At 36.9% G+C, this 25,075-nt stretch overlaps 1 protein-coding gene across 6 annotated transcripts in view; it reads left to right on the top strand.

The window, feature by feature from the left end:
• The first annotated feature begins 1,099 nt into the window (after positions 1-1,099).
• LOC129276751 (GMP synthase [glutamine-hydrolyzing]-like) overlaps positions 1,100-25,075 on the top strand; it is a 28,670-nt gene continuing 4,694 nt past the window's right edge. For 2 of the 6 annotated variants that reach the window (XR_010295630.1, XM_064109075.1), the window contains exons 1-16: positions 1,100-1,244; positions 5,398-5,492; positions 7,598-7,689; positions 8,174-8,288; positions 8,810-8,907; positions 11,981-12,084; positions 12,683-12,876; positions 15,372-15,425; positions 15,915-16,026; positions 16,540-16,752; positions 17,166-17,384; positions 19,633-19,748; positions 20,229-20,354; positions 20,983-21,098; positions 22,295-22,425; positions 23,067-23,239. Coding sequence is in view for 5 of the 6 variants with exons in the window: in XM_064109075.1 (XP_063965145.1) it covers positions 1,115-1,244; positions 5,398-5,492; positions 7,598-7,689; positions 8,174-8,288; positions 8,810-8,907; positions 11,981-12,084; positions 12,683-12,876; positions 15,372-15,425; positions 15,915-16,026; positions 16,540-16,752; positions 17,166-17,384; positions 19,633-19,748; positions 20,229-20,354; positions 20,983-21,098; positions 22,295-22,425; positions 23,067-23,239 (2,088 nt within the window). In the remaining variant the exon portion in view is untranslated. Of the gene's footprint in view, positions 1,245-5,374; positions 5,493-7,597; positions 7,690-8,173; positions 8,289-8,809; positions 8,908-11,980; positions 12,085-12,682; positions 12,877-15,371; positions 15,426-15,914; positions 16,027-16,539; positions 16,753-17,165; positions 17,385-19,632; positions 19,749-20,228; positions 20,355-20,982; positions 21,099-22,294; positions 22,426-23,066; positions 23,240-25,075 lie in introns of all 6 variants that reach the window. The other 4 variants (XM_064109076.1, XM_064109077.1, XM_064109078.1 and 1 more) reach the window with 4 other exon arrangements.

Here is a 25,075-nt window from a genome sequence, read left to right on the forward strand (position 1 = left end):
TATCCCCCATGTTAAAAGGGAAGATCAGAAAATCATATGATTAATATTACCCTTAAAAGTGGCTCCATCTTGATGTTTGTAAGTAAAATCAAGATTTGTGGGTTTTTCAGATTTGGTATGTTGAATTTCATATTCTAATTAATTTGTCCTATTTACTACAGTGACCACTTGCAAATTAAAAAAAAAAGAAAATTGATAACATTTTTTGTTGGGCTTTCAAATCCTTGTATCTCATCTTTTTAAATTTGAAGAAAGCTCAGAAAAAGCTTCATTTTAGATTTATGTCATGTCTGACAACATTCATTTGTCTAAATAATTTTGCCAAGAATTAGGAGACTGTTTTTAGATGACGTACGTTGCCAGCAACATTGCAATAATTTAAAAAATTCATTTTTTTCTAAGCTTTAATCCTCAAAATTATCCATTATCAACATTTTTATTTCCAGGTGGTCACATGAGTAAATAGGAAAATTTATGATATTCAACATAATAAATCTGAAAAAATAAAACAAATGTTGATTTAATTTTCACTTTTACTTACTGTTAATTCCTCATGATAAGGCATTTTTAGAATATAATCAATTAATTTTCTGATCTTACGGGAATATATTTTTCCTCTATAATGGCATGAAGTTTGTCTTATCGCGGCAACATGGTAACAAAAATATATATTACCTATTTGTTTACAGGACCTAGCGGGTCCCAGGAATTCTCAGGGTGGGGAAAATCTTTGGCATATGCTTTCTTTTCAGGGTTAGTCATTTTGTTTTTAAGTTGATTGCACTAGATGACTTAGCTGTTCTGTTGTCTGTTATCTTGATTTTGCCTTCTATGTATTGGTATATTTGCGGTATCGTCAAGCATGGAGGCCTGTATTGGGTAAATCGGGGGAGGGGGGTCACTACAAATAAAACTACATATGGCTTGAGAAATGAAGAACCCATATAGAAAACATGTAACATTTAGGCGGCAATAGAGAGGCTTCCTAATTATAATTTTTATCGAGGGGGTGCACAAAGGCCTATGATAGGGAAAGTAACTGATTTTCTGATTAACATTTAAACATGTCTGAAGAGCTTTAAAGAATGACATCCTCAAGAGCCGATTTGATAGCATGACGTCATTCGTGACGTTAATTCGCGCGATCTCGAATCGAAAGCGCGCGACACGATCATATACACGCCGCGCCAGTCGTCGCACAGGCACAGTCAGTCCACAGACTAGACAAGAACATCACGCAGTAAGTGAGTATTGAGCTTTATTCATTTTCTGTATTATATCAAGAACTGTATGTTTTGAATAATAAGATTTAGAAATTATTAGGCATGGCCTCTTAATGATTTTCGTCTCTCTAGGAAAATGTTAGAACAGACGGCAATTTGATGCTATGCATAGGCCTATATATTTATCAGAATCAAATGTTTTTATGGGTTCAGTCCCACATGTTTCCTTTCACGTGGTGTTCTGTGGGGAAGATAGATGAATATTATTTAAATATGAGAGTCAGTTATTATAGATCTAGGCCCCAATTGAAAATCCAAGGGCAAGGCCATAATGATTTTGTATAAGAATTAATTGTATTTTGCTGTAATTTTCATGAAATTTCTTGGAATCTTGCCTCGCTGTTTTTGGTTGTCTTCCGAAGTTCCGGATCCGGCTTCCTGACGTTTATTAACGTTGAATATTATTAATTTGAATAAGTTCAAGTTGAGACTTATTTAAAGTTAACTTGAATTCGAATTTCACTCTTTCAGTATCCATGCTCTATTAATTGATATGACATTAGATTGTAAAGTTACTCCCTAAATTCATTGTATGCGCAATTCCACTCACACTAATACGACTCGTATTATTACGAGGTTAGTATATATACTAACCTCGTACAAGGGACCGTGTTTGACCCTGGATTTCGAAGTAGTCGGCAAACATCGCTTCATTGCTGAAGTAATATTTGCCGAAACTCCTTCTCGCTACGCACCGGGGCTCTTTCCGGTAAGTAGCAATACATCAAAAAATTATACATATTATGATTATGAAGTAATTTCATTACAAAAAGATCAAATTTCGCTTACCTCGGCCTAGCAAGTGACTTTGTTTGTCTCTTCTACGGAAATACAAGGAAGCCCTTTGGTGGCGCTAATAAATTTCACAACCTTGATTCAGCTCCTCTGTAATTTTATAACTGTCTAAATTCTTTGAATGCGCAATTCTTATGATTAATTTACTAATTATGGAATACCTTCAAAAACATAATTCAAGATTACTATTGGCGATGATAACACTTTTTTGCAATTAATTTAAAACGATGACTAATAAAAAAAAAAATAAAAAAAATACTCTGCCTGGAACGAAACCAGCAGTACAAGCTTTAACAAACGTCAAATAATACGGCACTATACCAAAGTCTATACAATGAAAAGATTGGACACTTTACGGACTTCGCGTAATGCCTTGCGTCGATTTGCATGTAAAATAGTGTAGGTGCCTAGTCTTTCCCTTGTGTCTTTGATATGAATATAAATTGGCGCCCTCTTCAAGGCGAATATTGATATCCACGCTGACCAATTTTTATCTCCGTGAAATCTTCACTAAAGATCAAGAAAATATACATATTTTTTAAAAGAAACTTCAAGGAGAAGTCACGGAAGGATCTAAATGATTCGGTAAGTGTCATAGCAGAATGTGAAATACCAGATTATGCGTGATATTTTATGTGGGCAAAAGCCCAGTATATTTTGGATGTGTGGTGTGTGTCGCGTGCATATGACTGATATTCCTTCGCACGCGAAACGATATGAACCCATGGGTGGCGCAATTCCTATGATTGTTTGATAAAATATAGACACCAATAAATGCAATAATTTAAAAAACATACTATTAGTCTTAGATTATTATTGCTTACAACGACAAAGTGACAACACTTTTGGGAAACATTCAAAGTGATGAACCAAAAAGTAGAAAATTCTACGTGCCTTAAACGAAGCCATCAGTGCGAGCCTCTGTTCGTTTGTCAACAAACATTCCACCAAAGTATGTACAATAAAAAGATTGGGCACTTTGCCAACTTCGTGTGACGTTTTGCATCGATTTACGTGTAAAATAAACTTAGTGCCTCGTCTTTCCCTTGTAGTGTCTTTGATATAAATCTACAGTAGTCAATAGGTATTGTTGAATTCGTGCAATCCCATGCAAGTGTTGCATGCGCTGTGCTTGCGATTTTTCTGTGCACGGCGGCATGTAATGCACTCATGGGTGAGTTTACAGGGACTTTCTCAGTTTTCAAAGATTTCTCCACACAAGAAATCTAGGAAAGTTTATTCACCTGTCAAGTGCCGATACAAATCATGTGTGCTAGTCTATGTAAACAAATCAGGTTTCAACAAGATTATTGGAAGACGGCAAGTCATGAAAAATAGATGGTTAACTGGGGGGATTGAGGTCACTGAAAGTCTGAAACTATTTTTAGCACTCTCAATCCCCGTAATTGCCGTCTATGTCCCGCAAGGGTAAGTGAAAAAAATTTGTCCCATATACAGGGACAATCTCGTATTATCAAGACATGTTTTGTCTTGGTTTATGAGGAACTCCTTGTTTTCTGGGACAATCCCAATTTTTGGACCAGCACCTCTACTGCTCAATTGACACTCCGAGTGACAAAGTGTGTCACTTTTTGTCTTTAAACAAAACAAGTCATTGAAGAAAGTGAACTTACGCATGATTTATGATAAATTCTTTTACCTTTCATCCTGTTTCACTCCTTGTTCTTGCTTCTATCAATCTCAAAATCAGTGATTTAAAGCCAGTTGGTATTTCCTCACACGTATTATTCACTGCTGATTCCAAAACATCTCGAACGCAAAGTAGACGTGCGCAGGGATTGAGACATGAATATTCATGAGTATTCCAATAGATTGAGATCTGATAAATGAATACCGTAAGTAACGGTGTATTAACCGCACCCGTGTATTAACCGCACCCCCCATTTTCGGATGGAAAAAAAAAAAATTCATTAAAAAAAAAATTTAATCAAACTTACTTTCTATCTCTAATATGCGTATTTAAGAAAGAGTCAAGAACCAAAAAATATCGAAGAATTACTGGTAAAAAATGATGGGAAATCAGCGCTTCGCCACTTATCTGCAAGTTGCCGATATTATTGGCCACTTCCACACTCCGAGTCACCTCACAGACACACATATGGTACCGGTGTTCATTGCAAGTACCGATACCAGCATCAACATGGGGGCTCACCCATACGAGAAGATCGTTCATATCATATTTCCTGCATCACAGCCCCACTTTTGCTTTCAGAATTCTGTCTAGCATTCAATGTCTTGACATGAATTTTAGACAAGGGAATACGGGAAGGTTCAAGATACGAGAAATTTGCGATTTCGTTCAGGTGTTTTTCTTGTCTGCTTTGAACCACTACCGGTAGTTCTCAGTACGTGTGTGGCGGTATCTTACAGACAGCAAAATAGGAAAAAAAAATGCTAGTACCGGTATACCGTATTTTCAATGGGAGCTCTGGGCGGGAATAAAGTGAATAATAATTAAAAATAAAAAGTCGGAAGGAGTGAAGATGGGGATTGAAGATTGATTTTGAGATGATGGATGATAGAGAGAAATGAAGGAAAGGCAAATGAAAGAAATTAATTGTCAAATAATACCAATAATTTGTCAAACAAAATAACTTCCACGGAAAGGTAAAGCGCCAGCTTACGTTGACGTTGCGATAAACATTACACATGCATGTCTTATTCGGCTAGCTGCACCGCGCTGTGCGATCGATTGGCGTCTGAACTTTGCCGCGATGACTAAAAAATGACAACAAAGACAGAGTCACACCATTAAAAAAAGTCAGTTTCATGAAGGTAGGTGCGTTTGTTACCGTGATATAACTTTGAGGGACATTTACGGCAGATACCGGTTGTCACAGTTGCTTCCCTTTTATACCCGCGGCTCATACCCCTCTAAACGGGATTGCCCCAAGCGGCTACGCTCGGCCACCCGACGCAAGTTGAAAACTGGTAGTGGTATCGGGCTGAGATTGGCTTGGCTCAGACCTGTCACCGTGTATAAACCGCACCCCCGACTTTTGATTCTGTCCCGCCGAGAAAAAGGTGCGGTTAATACACCGTTACTTACGGTATGCAAATAGCGAAACAGTCTTGATCTATTAGGAATACTCATGAATATTCATTATAGATGTAGTTCTGTTCCCATGAAAAAAGACACAATTGTCATGTCAACGAAACTGGCCCAATTCAAAACGCATTGCCTCATAGTAGCCATCATGAACAGGATTAACCTTTCACTACGGTTTTGCTTAAAGCTTATACCTGCTCCTCAGCAATTATAACCAACCCTATAGATAATTTTTCTTTTTATCACCAGCAGTCAATATGAATGGAGAGTTAAATCACTCGAGTGCTAATGGGTCTTACGGCGAGAAGGTTGTTATTTTGGACGCTGGTGCTCAATATGGCAAGGTGAGTACATGTGTATATCACAGACTTTCTCAATTATTCTGAATTTGGAGGAATAGATCTGAAAGTTACCGTTCACAGCACCTGTTAACAAAATGAAAACCCACCCCCCCCCCCTTCATAATTTTATGTGCACTCCTATGAGAAATCAATTTCTTTCTTATTTTTAAAGGGGAATGAAACCTTTGGAAGAAGTTGGCTTGTGTCGAAAAATCAAAGAATAAGAACAAAGAAAGTTTGAGAAAAATCGGACAAATAATGAGAAAGTTATGAGCATTTGATTATTGCGATCACTAATTCTATGGAGATCCTCAAATTGGCAATGTGACAAAGATGTGTGATGTCACTTGTGAACAACTCTCCCCACCACTTTAGTATATATTTCACTTAAATTGCCTCTTTTATCACTTCTATCAGTAGATCATCTGTTCTTTCTATGGAGATCCTCCCATTGGCAATGTGACAAGGATGTGTGATGTCACATGTGTACAAATTTCCCTTTGATGGACTATAAAATACCCTCAAAATGTCTCTTTTTGCTTTTTCTTATGGTGATACAAACTCTTTATCCATGATTTATTCTTTAAAAATCAGTATTACATGCCCTGCCATAGAAAGAACAGATGATCTACTGATAGAAGTGATAAAAGAGGCAATTTAAGTGAAATATATACTAAAGTGGTGGGGAGAGTTGTTCACAAGTGACATCACACATCTTTGTCACATTGCCAATTTGAGGATCTCCATAGAATTAGTGATCGCAATATTCAAATGCTCATAACTTTCTCATTATTTGTCCGATTTTTCTCAAACTTTCGTTGATCTGTTTCTTTGATTTTTCTGTTTTCACACAAGCTATCTTGTTCCAAAGGTATCATTCTCCTTTAAGTGATATCATCAATATTTGGAATAAGAAAGGTCAGATGTCTCTGATTATCCATACTGTTCCATACTGTTGAAATTTTGAACCACTTACCAGGATCTGTTGTATAAATAGGAACAAATTTAAAGGGGAATCCAGCCTTGGCCGTAAAATGTTGTGTTGGGAAGGAGAAAAATAAATTAAACAGAATGGTGAAAGTTTGAAAGAAATCGGACAAGCAATTAGAAAGTAATAGCTGTTTTAAAATTGAGATCACTAATACTATGTAGATTTCAAATTGGCAACTGGGTAAGTAAATTATGAGAAGGGGCAAGGACAACTTTCTCATATGCCATGTACTTTATTATCAGGGATTTGTGGTTTTCTCCTAAGTACCCATTCCCCTGGGGCAGTAATCTAAATATAACCCAGGTAGTATTGTTTTATATTCTCATGAAAGAAAAATATAATTTGAAATAAAACTTTTAGGAAAAATTACATTTTAGCCATAATATGTATTGGAGTACATGGAAGAGTAGTCCTTGCCTTACATCACTATGACATCCCATACGCGGCCAATTCGAAGTCTCCATGGGTATAGTGATTACCAATATTTACAACTTTTAAAAATTCATAACTTGTTATTTGTCCAATATTGTTCAAACTTTCACCTATCAACTTGTCTGATTTTTCTTTTCCTTATAAAAACAAGTTTTTATTTGGGTTGGATTCCCCTTTAAGGGCTTAGATCATTCGGAGGGCAATGTGACTGACCAATTTCAAGGCTGTCATTTTGTTAACAATCTACAGCCTGTAGTATTTTCTCCACAAATTTCTTTGAAGTTTTGGTTGTCAAGTAAACCTCACTGTATAAACTTCACATAAAGCCTCAGCCTTGTAAGAGTGAAACTGCCAAGTGATATAATTGACATATTAAAGTGTAAAGCATCTGACCATGGAGTCGTTCTACAATTCAGGTGATTATGGGATGTAGACTTATGCAGACTTACAGTAATTGTACCTAACACGAATGCATACACCTACTTCGAGGAACGACCCTGCCATAGTTTGAAAATTCTACCCATTAAACTATTCGATAATCAGATGATATCAATCATGTTTTGCAAATTTCAGGTTCATTTGGTTTGAATAGAAAGGTTGAGATTTCTTATCACTTCTTATGGTCGTCCTCACTTTTAAGAATGATTTATTGATTGTCCTTTTTTTTTGTTCCTCTCAATACTAGGTGATCGACAGAAAAGTTCGAGAACTGTGTGTGAATTCAGAGATTTTACCCTTAGAAACTCCTGCTTTCATTCTGAAAGAAAAGCAGTTCAAGTAAGTACACCCATTCACTTCAAACTTTCATGGTTCACAAGCATTTCAAGACCCAGACCAAGGTGCAATTTATAAGGCATGTTAATTTCTATAAAATTAAAAACCCTTTTTGTACCAGTACCTATTAAATGGCTAGGAATATTTAATTGTTTAAGATTTTTACTTATATGTGCCCATGCTTATAGATCAGATTTTTATCTCCCTCTCGTTTTGCCATGGCCTATGGAAAATATGATGTCAACCATAGGATACTTAGAGGATTAAGGCACTTCTGATTTTTTACAAAAACAGGTGTGTCCAATGGGACAAGTCTTCTTTACCGATTCATTGAGGGTTATTTTTTTCAAAATTACTAGTGTGAAATTTCAGTGAGCTTAACTTTCCCTTTTCGTCCATTATATATAATTACCCTGTTTCATAGATGGTATTACTCTTTCTTTTTTCATCTATTTGTTCATCGTTCTTTTTTTTTCTCTCTCTTTAGAGCTATCATTATCTCAGGTGGTCCAAATAGTGTCTATGCAGAAGATGCTCCGACCTATGACCCAGCGATCTTCCAGTGCGGACTTCCTGTCTTGGGTATCTGCTATGGCATGCAGGTGAGATATGAAAAATGTCAACCAGGCCAAGACAACAATTCAAATGTTTTGAAGAAGACAACAACGATGATGATGATGGCGATGATAATGATGATGATCATTGATGATGATGATGGTGATGGTGATTAACTATGATATGGTGATGGTGATGATTATGATATGATGATGATGGTGATGATGAGGATGATGGTGATGATAATGGTGATGATGATGATGATGATGATGATGATGAAGATGGTGATGGTGATGATGATGATGATGATGATGATGTTTGTGGTGATGAAGGTGATGATGATTATGATGATGTGGTTTTGTTGGAGTGGTGGTGGTGAGAGCGATGAGCATCATCTTTGCCACCAACACAATGCATCAATGTATTAAACAATAAACATGTATTTTCAATGTGCTCGATGCATCAATAATGCAACACTTTCCACATATCAAACTACCTCAAAAGATACTTCCATATGCAAGGGTAGGCATTATTGTTATTGGTTTTACTGTTACTGTTATTTTCACAGATGATGAATAAGGAATTCGGAGGAAGCGTTCACAAGAAGGACACCAGAGAAGATGGCCAATTTACAATCACAGTTGACCCTGCTGTCTCCCTCTATAGGTGAGTTACTGCCAACTATGAACTATTATTCCCAAGCAAATTATCTAATTCTTTTGTATATACCTTTTGAATTTGTATGACCGGGTGTGTGTTTCATAAAGCTGTTTGTAAGTTAAGAGCGACTGGTGATCCTTTCTTGTGGTAAATGGTATATTCATTGGCGATGGTTTAGCGCACAAGAAAGGATCACCAGTCGTTCTTAAAGTCGCTCTTAACTTACGAACAGCTTTATGAAACAGCACCCAGAGGGGGATGTATACTGTATGTTCTTCTGGGGAGAATTTCATGAAAACTAAATGGTTCCAAAAGAAACTTTATATCAAACTTCACAAGTGAAGTGCACTACACAATTTCCACTCAATCAAAATGAATAAAATTTTGACACAGGCTAGCTTCAGTAATCTTTACTAATAAAGCACATGTCAATAATTAAAGAGATTGGTTGAATAGCAAAGAGGCTGTAGCCCTTCAAATCAATTGGTTCCGGAATTCAAAGTCACAAAATTTTGTTGTAAACTTTTGTTTCACTCTCAACCATATGGTCATTCTTTGCTTGACTGCTATTGAGTCCATTCATGCATTATGCTTCTTTGACCTTAATAGGTGTGTTTACAATGTTAATTTTAACTTCCTGTAACCTTTATTAGTTATTGAGGCAATCAATTAAACATGCCGATGGTCATACTGTGAACTATAATAAACTGGTAAGTTTTTTTAATCCCATCTCATTTTCATTGGTCTTTCTTTTGTCATTTTGTGACTTTGGATTCCGGAACCAATTGATATGAGGGGCTACAGCATCTTTGTCATTAAACCAATTTCTTAATTATTGACATGTGCTTAATAGTAAACATTATTGAATCAAAATTTTGTTCATTTTGACTGAGTGAAATTTGTGTAGTGCCCTTGTGAAGTTTGATAAGTTTCTTTTGGAACCCAGTTTATTTGGCAGTGATTTTTTACTATCAGATATTATAAGCTCTGTAAATCCTTGTATCTGCAGTCTGGTCAGAGGAAATTACTAGCTGAATTTTTCATAAAAATTCCTCCTGGTATGAAAATATCGCTGTTTTGGTTCATTTAGATTTGCTTTTGTTTTCTTTTAATTCTTAACCCTGTTATACTTTCATGTATGCCTCTTGTTCTCTGGCCCAACTTTACCTTGTAACTTCTTTTGAGTGGCAAGACTGAAATAGTTTCTTGCTTATGATTAGAACCCTGTATCTTGACATTTATAATCTCGCTTAGACCTCTATCTGGTCAGTGACTAGGCCACCAGCCAACAGTATCTCTCCTAGAGCTTTGCGATATTGCATATTTGGTTATTCAATAATTTCCAGCCGTAAAAACTACGATGTGGTGATAAAAATGCCCTTACAATAATTGGCAAACGTGCCAAGAAGTGTTTGTATGCATGTTCAACTTTTTTTAAAATCTAACACATATCTAACATTAAAATAATGTGGAGATGGGGGGGGGGTGGAATATTGGTAAGCGAGACCCTGGTGTGTTGAATCGGAATAAGGGGAACATGTGTCTGGGTTTTTGTCTCGCCTGCATAGCAGAGCGAGACTATAGGCGCCGCTTTTCCGACGGCGACTACGGCGGCGTCAACATCAAATCTTAACCTAAGGTTAAGTTTTTGAAATGACATCATAACTTAGAAAGTGTATGGACCTAGTTCATGAAACTTGAACATAAGGTTAATCAAGTATTACTGAACATCCTGCCTGAGGTTCAGGTCACATGACCAAGGTCAAAGGTCATTTAGGGTCAATGAACTTAGACCATGTTGGGAAAATTATTTTCAAAATCTTAACCGAAGGTTAAGTTTTTGAAATGACATCATAACTTAGAAAGTATATAGACCTAGTTCATGAAACTTGGGCATAAGGTTAATCAAGTATTAGTGAACATCCTGCTCTAGTTTCAGGTCACGTGACCAAGGTCAAGGGTCATTTAGGGTCAATGAACTTTGGTCAAGTTGGGGGTATTTGTTGAATTACTATCATAACTTTGAAAAGTTATGGATCTAGTCCATGAAACTTGGACATAAGGTTAATCAAGTATTAGTGAACATCCTGTCTGAGTTTCAGGTCACATGACCAAGGTCAAAGGTCATTTAGGGTCAATGAACTTTGGCTGTGTTGGGGGTATTTGTTAAATTACCATCCTAACTCTGAAAGTTTATGGATCTAGTTCATAAACCTTGGGCATAAGAGTAATCAAGTATCACTGAACATCCTGTACGAGTTTCAGGTCACATGACCATGGTCAATGGTCATTTAAGGTCAATGAACTTTGGCCGTGTTGGGGGTATTTGTTAAATTACCATCCTAACTCTGAAAGTTTATGGATCTAGTTCATAAAACTTGGACATAAGAGTAATCAAGTATCACTGAACATCCTGTACGAGTTTCAGGTCACATGACCATGGTCAAAGGTCATTAAAGGTCAATGAACTTTGGCCGTGTTGGGGGTATTTGTTGAATTACCATCCTAACTCTGAAAGTTTATGGATCTAGTTCATAAAACTTGGGATATAAGAGTAATCAAGCATCACTGAACATCCCCTGTGAGTTTCAGGTCACAAAACCAAGTCAAGTTCAGTTAAGGTCAATAAACTTAGGCCATGTTGGGGTAATTGTTGAAGTGCCATCATAACTTTGAAAGTTTATGGATAGAGTGAATGAAATGTGGACATGGGTGTAGTTGACAGTCTCCGTTCAAATGTCATTTATGGTCAATGAACGTGGTATTATGTCATTATATGAATGATGTTTTTGTGAATGATTATTTTATAGTAGTTTTCAAAGTTAGCACTGCTGCTATATTAAATTGCGTAATGCAGGCGAGACTGCCAGAGGCGTTCCACTTGTATAGCTTTTCAAGGCAGATATCTTGTTTAGGACATATCAGAATCCCAATCATTTACAAAATTGTAATAGGTGATATCATTAACCTTATATTGTGTATCAGTTTGATAGTTCCAATGTCACATCATCATTCATGCAACTCAAATCTCTACAATGTCATTCTAATTCTTTGTCTGCGATCTATGTCATCCTTACAGAGGTCTTGATAAGCAACAGAATGTCTTATTAACGCATGGAGACAGTATAGACAAGGTGGCTAAGGGCTTTGTGGTCGCTGCCAAATCAGGGAACATTGTAGCATGTAAGTCACTGCTTGCTATTTCACCATACGTATCAGAAGCCGGCACTTTGACCATTCTTGTTGAATTGCTTTTGAATATATTTAAGATCCACTTGTTATGTTTTCTTCAACCATTTGTTTTTGCGTGATACCTTAAACTTACAGAATTTTTTTAATTTTCTATCTCTCTCTTTATTAAAAGGATGATAAAAAATCAAAACAGAGCAACCATTTTTACTTGATGAAATCAGAGGAAATTACTTTTTTTGTATTTGATATGAATCTTCCTTTGAGATTTTTTTCTTGTTTGACTTTTTATACATTATTTAGTTTCTGTTCTGTGTTTAATTCAGTATTATCTTTGAATGTTTTATCTTGATGTATAATATTTTGATTGTTGATATGGGCCTCTGCATATGCAGCTGTGTCTGGAAGAAAGTCTTGAATTGAATATTGGCTTTTCCTGAAATGAATGTTGGATATGGAGACTCATCTCTTGCTAAGGGCCTTATTTAATTAAAAAATGTCTATTTGAACTAGACAAATACTTTTGACTGGAAAGATGATTTTCATTTTGCAAGTTTGACAAGACCCTAACTTATCTCCATTTCCCATACAGCTATTGCCAACGAGAAGAAGCGGTTGTATGGAGTCCAGTTTCACCCTGAGGTTGACCTGAGCGAGAACGGCAAGCAGATGCTGCGTAACTTCCTGTTTGAGGTTTCAAGTTGCTCTGGATCTTACACGATGATGAGTAGAGAGGAATCATGCATACAAGAGATACGAAAGAGAGTTGGCAACAATAAAGTACTGGTAGGTTTTCAATGTTAGTCCATTATTGCCAACAGAATATCGTAGATAACATGATATATTGCAGTCTGAAAAATTTATTACATTTATTCATTATGAGCTGCAATTCTATGAGAGCAAGAAAGGGGGAAACGAAAGTTAAGCTGTCATCTGTGCTTGTCTGTGAATAGCCTGCATTTGGGTACCAACTTAACAAAGTTTTGAGTTGATTTAAAGCAATGCAGAGCAGCATTTTAGGTCAATAAATATTGATTAATCTTTGTAATCGACAATATTTTGGTTGTGTTGTGATACTCTGATATATCAACATAATCTTAAAACCATTATTGAATATTCAATATATTTCCATTGTGTTGATAATATGAAAATATCGCCCAGCACTACTGGTAGGTAAACAATTTAATTCTGTCCTATAATGAGTGTCAACTCAAAAATAATTCTCCTAATATCCTAATTATGCCCCCCCCCCCCCCATTCCCAGAGATGCCAACCGTTACGGATTCGCCGTATTTGTTCCGATTTTATTCCTCCAATTACGGTGTTACGGCAACAATAAAAAGGTTACGGAAAAAACAACTACAATACATGTGTATTGTGTATTGCTTTGCTGTGCATGTGTATATATGCGTGTATTGTGTATTGTGTATTGTGCATGTATATGCGTGTATTGTGTATACATGTATCGTGCATGCAGCGTGTGTGTGGCCAACGGTAAACCAACGGGAGTTTCTCTACTATGATTTATAAACGCGCGCACTGCCTACTACGTTCATTGAGTTATGCTTTTATCAAGGCTTTCTGATTAGAATTATCGATATCCTGGTCAATCAATGCGAGCGACAAGTTCCGAACGCACGCACATAGACAAGCACAAATCAGCGGCACGAATCGCGGTATAATAGCGACTGGTAAATACGACTGTAAAGATGATGACGTCATCCAAGATGGCAACTTACGATGACCAACGAAGGAATCGAGGATGACTAAGTTTTGATCATCATTTGAAAGGAATTAGCGGTAACTGCGGTCTAAGGTACGATGTTTCTGAATTTTATATATTTTCTCGTAAGTTTGGATGTAATTATTTTTTCATAATGTGGCATTTACCAAAAACGATCCGAAAATCGGGTTTCCGCCGAATGTTAGATCTAACGTTACTGCTGCATGCTGATACGGAACTCAGGGAGCTCCGGCCCGAAAAGCGGGCCGGAGCTCTTTGGGTTACGTACGTATCAGCTAGCCCAGAGCTCCCTGGGTTAGCTGATACATTGTCTTAATGTACGGGCCAACAACTCTTCAGTCTATGTATTGGTGAGTGGAGCCAACGCGGTTCAGCTGAACAACCAAAATACAGAGACTGAAGCTTTTGGTCTAGCGTTCTATGAGAAACACACAACTAACTACCGTCAGTTTTTCAAACCTAATTGACTTCAAAGTCATCGATCACAACAAGGTAAGAAGCCACTTGGTCCTCCCCCCCCCCCTCCCCTAAATTTGAGGTGGGGGCAGACCCCCCCTCCTGTTTTTTTTTTTTTTTTTTTTTTTTTGCTTGTCCAATTTTTTACCTGTGACATGTGTCCATCCCAAAATTAAAGGTGGACCCCCCTAAATTTTTTTTTCTTGGACACTGTCCCGGCCCGCGATGAGTTTCAGTATTTTTGGAGGACACCTAGTGGCATCCCTGTATAAACGATGCTACTTCGCGGGATGTTCCTGAGAAACTCCCATTTGTTCCTGACAAATATGGTAAATATTCCTGACAACCACCCCTTTAGGTTGGCATCTCTGCATTCCTATATCTGCACCTGCACACGTTCTGTTTTAGGTCTCCTAAAATTAAACTTTTTCATTAAAATTTTTCTTGAAGTATCCGAACATTGATTCACTTCCCCCACTTGTGTTTGTTGAAGACATGGAAGAAGAAAGTGCTTGAGGAGAGCGGGAGGATTGGGTTGATCAAGAGGCTGGGAGAGGGTGAGGGTGATCTCTGTGGCCCGTATTCTGAAGTCAGGTTTAACTTAGACCATGGTCTAACTCTGTGCTAAAATTATGGGAAGCCAAAAGTGTCAACATTTTTATTAAGTTGTATGTTTCTTATGTTTACTTTGCTCTTTCCTGATTCATCGATGGTAAAGACAATCATCTATTTATACTTCCTATACAATTGAATGATTTGAGAGCCAAATGAGCTGTAATATGATATCTCTACTGTTAGTGATTCATGTAACAATTGGCCATCCATACTTAAACCACAACTTTAAACCTGAGTTTAAGTTAAACCCGACTTTAGAATACGGGCCTGTTGAGTGTGAGGTGAAGCCTGTTTCCCCCGTAGTTGGAGTAAACCGGATTTAAAAACTATATGACTGACTATTGACTTTTTTTTTCAATTGTGCATTATGCTTCATTCAATAAGGTATTTGGTAAGTATCTGTGTGTTCCAGAACTTTTGTCTGAAATTATCTTTTTTGTTGTTGTTTTATTCTTCTTTATCTCAGGTTCTTGTGAGTGGGGGTGTAGACTCAACCGTGTGTGCTGCTCTTCTCAGGAAAGTAAGTACTAACATTTTGTGTTATTTTTTAGGTCAATAAAAAATATAGAAGTTGAACAGGAAAGACAAATACTCTTTTGTGAATTTGTATACATAACACTTTTAAGTCATTTTTTTGTTTATGGTTTCAGGACTTTGAGGAAATATCAAGTTATCCATGTACACATATTTTATTTCGACTTGAAATTTTGGGAAATGATTATACTTTGCTTGTACATATCACACAATACATCAGAATGATGTCTCTAATCACTTTATAGATTGTTGTTATTGGTGGTTGGATTCTGGTTGCCCACATACAATCTTCACTCTACTTTATTAACTCCCTAGGGATCATTCCCATATGAGTTTCCACCAAATTTCTTTTTAGGCATACTACATAGGCTTTCACAACCTACCGTTTAACGCTTGGATGAAGAGTGGCAAAGTGTATTCTTTATTATATTCTCTCATTGTTTGCTTTTGTCTTTAATACTCGCCCTTTTTGCAGGCACTTCGAGCAGACCAAGTGGTGGCGCTACACATAGACAATGGTTTCATGAGAAGGAATGAAAGTCAGCTGGTCGAGGAGTCTCTGAGTAGGTTAGGCCTTAAACTTAAAGGTAAGTTGTTATTCCTTCATGAGAGCTAATCACATGAGATGACTGAAATTATGCAAAAGATATTGTTCATTCATACCTATATCTTTACTAATTGCCTTGTAATGAAAGTGCATCATTTTGGATGTTTGTATGAAAATTTTTTCCTCTCAAAAAAGTTGAGATTTACAAATAAGAGTTATGTTTTTTTTAAACCTACCATAAATGTCTGTATATGTCTATGAACAGCTAGAATGTGAAGGACCAAAAAGTGAGCCAATTATTTGATTCTGATTTATTACCAAGTTATGTCATTAAAATAAATATCTAATAGCATCAAGATAGATAATATACTTTGCAATAAGCACTTGTAACATTGGAGATGAAAATCCGTGACTGAGTATGTCAAGATCATAAGGATTTTTAAAAGATCATTCATTTCACTCATTCACAAAAAATTATTCTTAAAAAAGGCTGTATGCAAGACTACCATGCGTTAAAATGTAATGTGGTATTCATATTTCTTTTTTCTCTCAGTTGTTAATGCTTCCCAGTCATTCTATAATGGCACCACAGCAGTCCCCGTCGACAAGACCGACCCAAAGTCCCCGAAACGCATCACCAAGACGCTCAACCTTACCATAAACCCGGAGGAGAAGCGCAAGATAATTGGGGATACTTTCATGCACATCGCTGATGAAGTTTGCATGGAACTCAATCTTAAACCGGAAGATACCATTCTAGCTCAGGGTAGGTCAGGGTCATTTATTCTTGAACATTTTCTCATGAGTTATTAAATGGAAATGAATGCTTTTGGGAAGTTGTAAATAATAATGGTGAGCTATAGAAGCCTTTTTGTGATAGTTAAGAAGTATATCTTGAAAAATTGTCAAATATAAAGGATGGCTGTTTGAATGCCCTAACATGACTAACATGTTCATGCATATTTCTGATGAGGTTTGCATAGAACACAATCTCAGACTGGAAGATACCATTCAAGATCAGGGTAGGTCAGGGTCATCTATTCTTGAAATCTACTCCTTAAGTAATTTACCATTTTCTACTGGAACAGGATTTTATTCTGCAGTTAAAAAAGTGTCAAAATTTATTTTGCAATGAAATGCTCTTTTACCTAAAGTCACGACGTGTCATATTTTTTCCAGGGACTTTACGGCCGGATTTGATAGAAAGTGCTTCAGCGCTTGCAAGCTCCAACGCAGACGCTATCAAAACCCACCACAACGACACCGAACTTGTACGTCAGCTCAGGGCTAAAGGTCGCGTGGTCGAACCTTTAAAGGACTTCCATAAAGACGAGGTGCGAGCCTTGGGGAAAGATCTAGGTCTTCCATTGGATGTTGTTCATAGACATCCTTTTCCAGGTACAGTTTGTTCTAATATTTATTTTAAATCAACCTATAAAGACGACCAAAGAGAGACAAGAAAAGTGGTCTCAATGAGCAGGTAGACTTTATAGATAGGTTCTTGTAATACTTTTATAACCTGTCTATAAGAACCGCCAAAGAAAAATAATAAAAGAATTCTGCACGACTAGGGCACCATTTCATAAATGTTGCTATGATAGCAAGTCTTGCTGGAATGTCAACTACCATGACAGCAGTGAAAATTCTGCTTTTTGATTGGGTCTTACAATAAAATTTGATATTCCAGCAAGAGTTGCTCTCATAGCAACTTTTTATGAAATGGGGCCCTGGTGGACTCTACAGGCGGGTTCTTGTAAGACAGTGACTCCTGTATAGAAAGACCACCCAAGAGAGACAGGTGGTCATTATGGACAGGTTCCTGTAATGCATATTTCAATGGGGGCATTATTCAAGGAAAGCCAAACTTGTGGTATTTACAGACAGGTGATCCTTCTATACAGGTGGTTGCTAAAGAAGGTTTGATTGTACATGATTCAATAGAGAATATGATTCAGTGGAAACCAAATTGGTGGTAGTTATAGACAGATGGGCCTTCAAGACAGGCATCGCCTTTGCAAGTTTGACTGAATTGGCAGACTATTCAAGCTGACCGTAAGTTTCGCAGTGAGTTATACTTCAAAGAGAGAGGCATATGTATACTAAGGCTAATAGATCTCAATCTAATTTGTAAGGTCTTTATGTATTACCTTAGCATTGTAAGAAAATGAATTCTAGAAAATCCAGTGATTGTATTATTATTTCTTGGAAAAAGACTTCTCTTGGAGGAATCTTCAATTATATTATTTCTGAGCATATACTTGTTTCCACCAAAATTCTTTGGCACATAACTTTTATTCATAAAAAAAACACATGGGTCAAAATCTTGATGAATTCTGTACAAATTCATTTTGTGGTCATTACCATAGGTAAAATTTATTTGGGGTTTATATTAATCTGGGGCACTAAAGGTCATGGTCTTATTCATCGGCCTCAATGCCCCTCTCACTTGACTTCAATATTTCTGTGCCCTTTGCTTTTTGTCTCGCCTGCATAGCAGAGCGAGACTTTAGGCGCCGCTTTTCCGACGGCGGCGGCGGCGGCGGCGTCAACATCAAATCTTAACCTAAGGTTAAGTTTTTGAAATGACATCATAACTTAGAAAGTATATGGACCTAGTTCATGAAACTTGACATAAGGTTAATCAAGTATTACTGAACATCCTGCCTGAGTTTCAGGTCACATGATCAAGGTCAAAGGTCATTTAGGGTAAATGAACTTAGACCATGTTGGGAGAATTATTTTCAAAATCATAACCGAAGGTTAAGTTTTTGAAATGACATCATAACTTAGGAAGTATATGGACATAGTTCATGAAACTTGGGCATAAGGTTAATCAAGTATGAGTTAACATCCTGCCTGAGTTTCAGGTCACATGACCAAGGTCAAAGGTCATTTAGGGTCAATGAACTTTGGCCAAGTTGGGGGTTTTTGTTGAATTACCATCATAACTTTGAAAATTTATGGATCTAGTTCATGAAACTTGGACATTAGGTTAATCAAGTACCACTGAATATCCTGTGCGAGTTTCAGGTCACATGATCATGGTCAATGGTCGTTTAAGGTAAATGAACTTTGGCCGTGTTGGGGGTATTTGTTAAATTACCATCCTAACTCTGAAAGTTTATGGATCTAGTTCATAAAACTTGGGATATAAGAGTAATCAAGTATCACTGAACATCCCCTGTGAGTTTCAGGTCACAAAACCAAGGTCAAAGGTCAGTTAAGGTCAATAAACTTAGGCCATGTTGGGGTAATTGTTGAATTGCCATCATAAGTTTGAAAGTTTATGGATAGAGTGAATGAAATGTGGACATGGGTGTAGTTGACAAGTCTTAAGTCACCGTTCAAATGTCATTTATGGTCAATGAATGTAGTATTATGTCATTATATGAATGGTGTTTTTGTGAATGATTATTTTATAGTAATTTCAAATTTAGCACTGCTGCTATATTAAATCGCGTAATGCAGGCGAGACTGCCAGAGGCATTCCACTTGTTTAATTTTCTGATTGGTGCTGTAACATAAAAATGTGCTCTCTCAAAAAGTGGCCTTGCCCTTAAGATATTGAATATAAGGCATTGTTCAGTCCCCATGCTCCAGTTTTGCACTCCTCACAAATCTCTTTAATTTTTCACTGTTTCTATAGGTCCTGGTTTAGCGATCAGGGTTATATGCGCAGATGAACCTTACATTGGGAAGGATTTCTCAGAGACTACTATCTTATTAAGATTATTAGTCAACTATGCAGAGTCTATGGATAAGGTAAGGTTGACAATATTTCCTTGGAAGGGATGGGTACTTGGTAGCTTGAAATTTGCATTGCAACTTTTACAAAAATGTTGGTCCTTTTCATGACTTAACACATGCCCAAGGAAATCGCACGATATTCCGTGAAGCCCCTATGTGTATTTGTTCTCTGCTATAGAAAGCTTTAGAAACTACCTTTATTTTACGTGTATAATTTATAAATATAATCCCGTGCATTAGCAATCAAAATCAGTCTTGCAATGACATCAGAAGAGATAATCAAGTCATTACAATGCCATTTTCTTTTCTCTCCAGGGACCATGTAATGCAAACTTTCAAACTTATTCTTTGCCATGTAAATGTTTTTTTTCTCCTTAGCCCCATGCATTAGCAAGTAATGTCATTTCTGCAGTAATATCAGATTAAATGATCATGCCATGTTTATGCCCCACCAACTAACTCTATACATATATGTACATATTGTTTTCTCCTTAGCCACATGCATTAGCAAGTAAGATCAGTTCTGCCATGTCATCAGATGAGATCGATCAGCTAATTTCTATCACCAGTAAGGTTAGGTTAGCATCAACACTGCTTCCAATCAAATCAGTTGGTGTTCAGGTAAGCTCAAAGTTCAAAATAAAATTAATATTGTAATACAGGAAATTCTCCAGAATAACTTTGTTTGGCCCTGTATGTTTCAGACATTCCTGAAGTCATTTGTAGCTGATTTCTAGCTCTTATGAAAATTTGTGATATGCTTAAGTAATCATACGGCATTACTAGATCACAAAGTGAAATAAGAATGAAGAAAAATGGGATCGGACACTCGAGACAGCTGAATATTTTGTGGAATTTCTCATAGACAAACACCTGTTGAAGTTGGCCCAAAAGTTAGTGGCATGGAAGAGGGTTATTATTCACTGTGTGGTACGTCCTGAAAATGTCTGTTGGCTTTTAAGAGTTGCAATAAAGAAAAACGGGCCAAATATGAAAAGTTGAGAAAAAAGGAGATGATTTTCCTCTCTTTGAATTTGAGTAAGCCCTGGCTGTAATTATGGGGGTGTATTTAACAGGCATCTCAACCATTCTGAATTTATTAGAAAGAATCTGAAACATTCAGAGCTTATGTTTAAATAGGCGTCATGGTAACCTTGTGACCACATTGCTTCCTCTTTTGCAACCGTAGGCCATTCTCGAAACACTTAGTTTAGTGTCTTTCATGTTTTTACTTCTTTCTCGTTTCCAGGGAGATGGTAGAACGTACTCATATGTTGCAGGGTTGTCTTCAGATGAGTTTCCTGACTGGGAAGCCATTATGCAGCTATCTAAACTCATCCCTAAGATATGCCACAGTGTTAATAGGTAAGTGAAACCTTGGCCCCGTCCTACAAAGAGTCACGATTGATCCGATCAATCATAACTCTATGGAAATCCTACAGTGTCATATTTTACACAATGTCCTTTGTATGCAAGAGAAGCGCAGTGAATTTTCAAGAAAACAATGAATGCATGAATATACATCACAGCTAGAAAATATTTTGAACAAACATGCATGATAGATGTTGAGGTTGCTGGCCATTGATCGGATCAATTGTAACTCTTTGTAAGACTAGGCCCAGATCCATACACAAGAAGAGTGTATGTATCATGGGGGTTGGTTTCACAGGATGTTATGTAGTTTTAGAGACATGTCTGAATAATGTTTGCCAACAAGGTGGTCCTAAAACAGGATTTCCTCTGTATTGGAATCCAATTTGGGGCATATCAGGCTTGTCATAAATTCTTGTTTGTAGTTGTGTTGGTCTGTGACCTTTCCTTCAACTAGTTTGTCTTTTTTAATTCCGTTAAGGGTCCTGCTTCATAAAACGTAACATTAAAAATGAATGAATTCTATGACAAATCTTCTCTCAGTCAATCAAAGTACATTATTTTAATAGCGCCCTCACTCAGAGGATATAGGAATATGCGTAAATGGAGTTGTCAGAGATGCGCCAGCTGCAGATCTCAAACGCATGCAAGGCTATGGCTTTAGCCTCTAAGATGGCGGCACAATGATGTTATTGCATAGGGTCGTTAGCTTAATACAGTAGCTTGCGACTTTTCATTGATAACTAGATTTAAGAAATAAGAAACCATACTGATTTATGAAGTTGATCTTCATTAGTATGTAAAATGCCCTTTAGAGCAATCATAATCAAATACAGAGTAATTAATGGTATATGCATCATTGTATGTTTCAAGATTCTTTAAAAAATAAGAGTGACTCCTAAAAGATTGCTCGAAATCACAGAAATTAGTTATCCTTTAATTTGAACTAACAGGTCAAAGCATTCCATATTACATCATTTTAACCTGGGTTTTTTAAATGGTGATTATCATTGGTGGGTTCAGTATAACCATGGGCCATGTTCTTTATAATGATGTTTGATTATGCCAAATAAATGATAATAATGAGAAGAATCAGCTGGAATCATATTATGCATGTTGATCCATCTGCTCATGTAATCCACCTTTGCGATTAACCCACCTTCAAACCATTATTTTCATCCTATTTTTAGGATTGTTTATATCTTTGGTGAGCCGGTGATGGAAACCATTCAGGATGTAACGCCGACCTTCCTCACTCCAAACGTCCTGGGGACGTTGAGACAGGCAGACTTCTACGCCAGAGAAGAGCTCATGAATAGTGGTTAGTATGAGGATTGGGAGAATGAAGAGGATGACAATGGTGATGAAGATGATTGTGACAGGGAGGAGGAGGAGTAAAAGATGATGATCATGGTGTTGATGGTGATGGGGAGGTGAAAGAAAGGATAGTGATGATGGTGATGATGATGGTGATGATGATGGTGGTGGTGGTGGTGGTGGTGATGATGATTATGATGATGGAGATGATGATGATGGTGGTGGTGGTGATGATGATGATGGTGATGGTGGTGGTGGTGGTGGTGGTGATGATGATTATGATGATGGAGATGATGATGATGGTGGTGGTGGTGGTGGTGGTGATGATGATTATGATGATGGAGATGATGATGATGGTGGTGGTGGTGATGATGATGATGGTGATGATGATGATTCATTTCAAATCATCACATTTTGTCGACATCAAAACCATGTGCAATGCAGGAAAGCCAATGTAGAAACATGCGTAGCACCTTTTAAGCGGCGTACTCTGACTTGTAAGATTCCTAAAATACAGGTGCGAATTCTTTGATAATAACAGTTTTAACTCACAGAAATTAATTTCTTCATGATTTAAAACAAATGTAGACATGTGAGGTGAATTTTGAAATGAGCCGTAAACTTCAAACTGGTCTTTTTTCTCAGGTTATTACAAGAAGATAAGTCAGATGCCAATCATACTTGCCCCTATCCACTTTGACCGTGATCCCGTCATGCACCAGCCTTCGTGTCAGCGTAGTGTCGCTATCAGGACTTTCATCACCAATGACTTCATGACAGGAATCCCTGCCCAGCCAGGCAAACACATACCAGAAGAAGTAAGTAATAATTCACTGGGTGATAAAAGGTTTAAATGTGGTGTGACATTGTGAGTCAATAAGAATATTTAAGATACGGTAGAACAATATTGTATTAAAAGAAGGATTTTAAAGGTATTGCGATATAAGAGAAAATAAGGATTTCAAAGGTAATGTAACGTGAGGAAATAAAGATTTTAAAAGTAATGTAACATTTTTCAGAAATAACGATTTTAAAGGAAGTGCAACAGATTGAGAAAATAAAACTGAAAGCAAGCAGTTTCTTTATCTCAATAATGTATAGTCATTTCTCTCTTGTAAATTGTCACTTTTTGTTCTTTTTGTTGTTGATATACCTTGTTCAATTCTTTTTCTTATCCTTTCTTTAACATGTAATTCATTCTTGTTACCAATATCCTGGGAAGTGCTCTTGTACAAAGCCTTTTGGATTTATTTCTGCAGTTCCCCATTTCATTTTCATTTTTGTCTCACCTGCATAGCAGAGTGAGACTATAGGCGCCGCTTTTCCGACGGCGGTGGCAGCGTCAACACCAAATCTTAACCGAAGGTTGAGTTTTATAAATGACAGCATAACTTAGAAAGTATATGGACCTAGTTCATGAAACTTGGACATAAGGTTAATCAAGTATTACTGAACATCCTGCATGAGTTTCACGTCACATTACCAAGGTCAAAGGTCATTTAGGGTCAATGAACTTTGGCCAAATTGGGGGTATCTGTTGAATTACCATCATAACTTTGAAAGTTTATGGATCTGATTCATGAAACTTGGACATAATAGTAATCAAGTATCACTGAACATCCTGTGCAAGTTTCAGGTCACATGATTAAGGTCAATGAACTTTGGCTAAATTGGGGGTATTTGTTGAATTACCATCATAACTTTGAAAGTATATTGGTCTAGTTCATAAAACTTGGACATAAGAGTAATCAAGTATCACTGAACATCCTGTGCGCATTTCAGGTCACATGACCAAGGTCAAAGGTCAGTGAACTTTGGCCATAATGGGGGTATCTGTTGAATTACCATCATAACTTTTAAAGTTTATGGATCTGACTCATGAAACTTGGACATAAGAGTAATCAAGTATCACTGAACATCCTGTGCGAGTTTCAGGTCACATGATCAAGGTCAAAGGTCATGTAGGGTCAATTAATTTTGGCCATGTTGGGTTTTTTTGTTGAAGTACCATCATATCTCTATAAGTGTATTGGTCTAGATCATAAAACGTGGACATAAGAGTAACCAAGTATCACTGAACATCCTGTGAGTTTCAGGTCACATGACCAAGGTCAAAGGTCAATGGATATTGGCCATGTTGGGGGTATTTGTTGAATTACCATCATAACTCTGTAAGTATATTGGTCTAGTTCATAAAACTTGGACATAAGAGTCGTCAAGTATCACTGAACATTTCATGCGAGTTTCAGGTCACATGACCAAAGTCAAAGGTCATTTAAGGTCATTGAACTTTGGCCATTTTAGAGGTAATTATTAGATTGCTGTCATAACTTTCAAAGTTTATAGATATAGTGTATAAAATGTGGATATAGGGGTAATCAAGTATCACTGACAAGTTTTAGGTCACATTATCAAGGTCAAATGTCAATGAACATAGTATTGTATCATTTGAATGGTGTTTTTTGTGAATAATTATTAAAAGGTTGTTTTTCAAAGTCAGCACTGCTGCTATATTGAATCGCGTGATGCAGGTGAGACCGCCAGAGGCATTCCACTTGTTATACTTTTGCTTGTAAACTAGTTTCTTATATTTTATTATATTATGTGTATTTTAATCGAGAATGAAATAAATGCAAATTGATTTAAATTGAATT

Source organism: Lytechinus pictus, chromosome 14, assembly GCF_037042905.1.
Source record: "Lytechinus pictus isolate F3 Inbred chromosome 14, Lp3.0, whole genome shotgun sequence".
Lineage (NCBI taxonomy): Eukaryota > Metazoa > Echinodermata > Echinoidea > Temnopleuroida > Toxopneustidae > Lytechinus > Lytechinus pictus.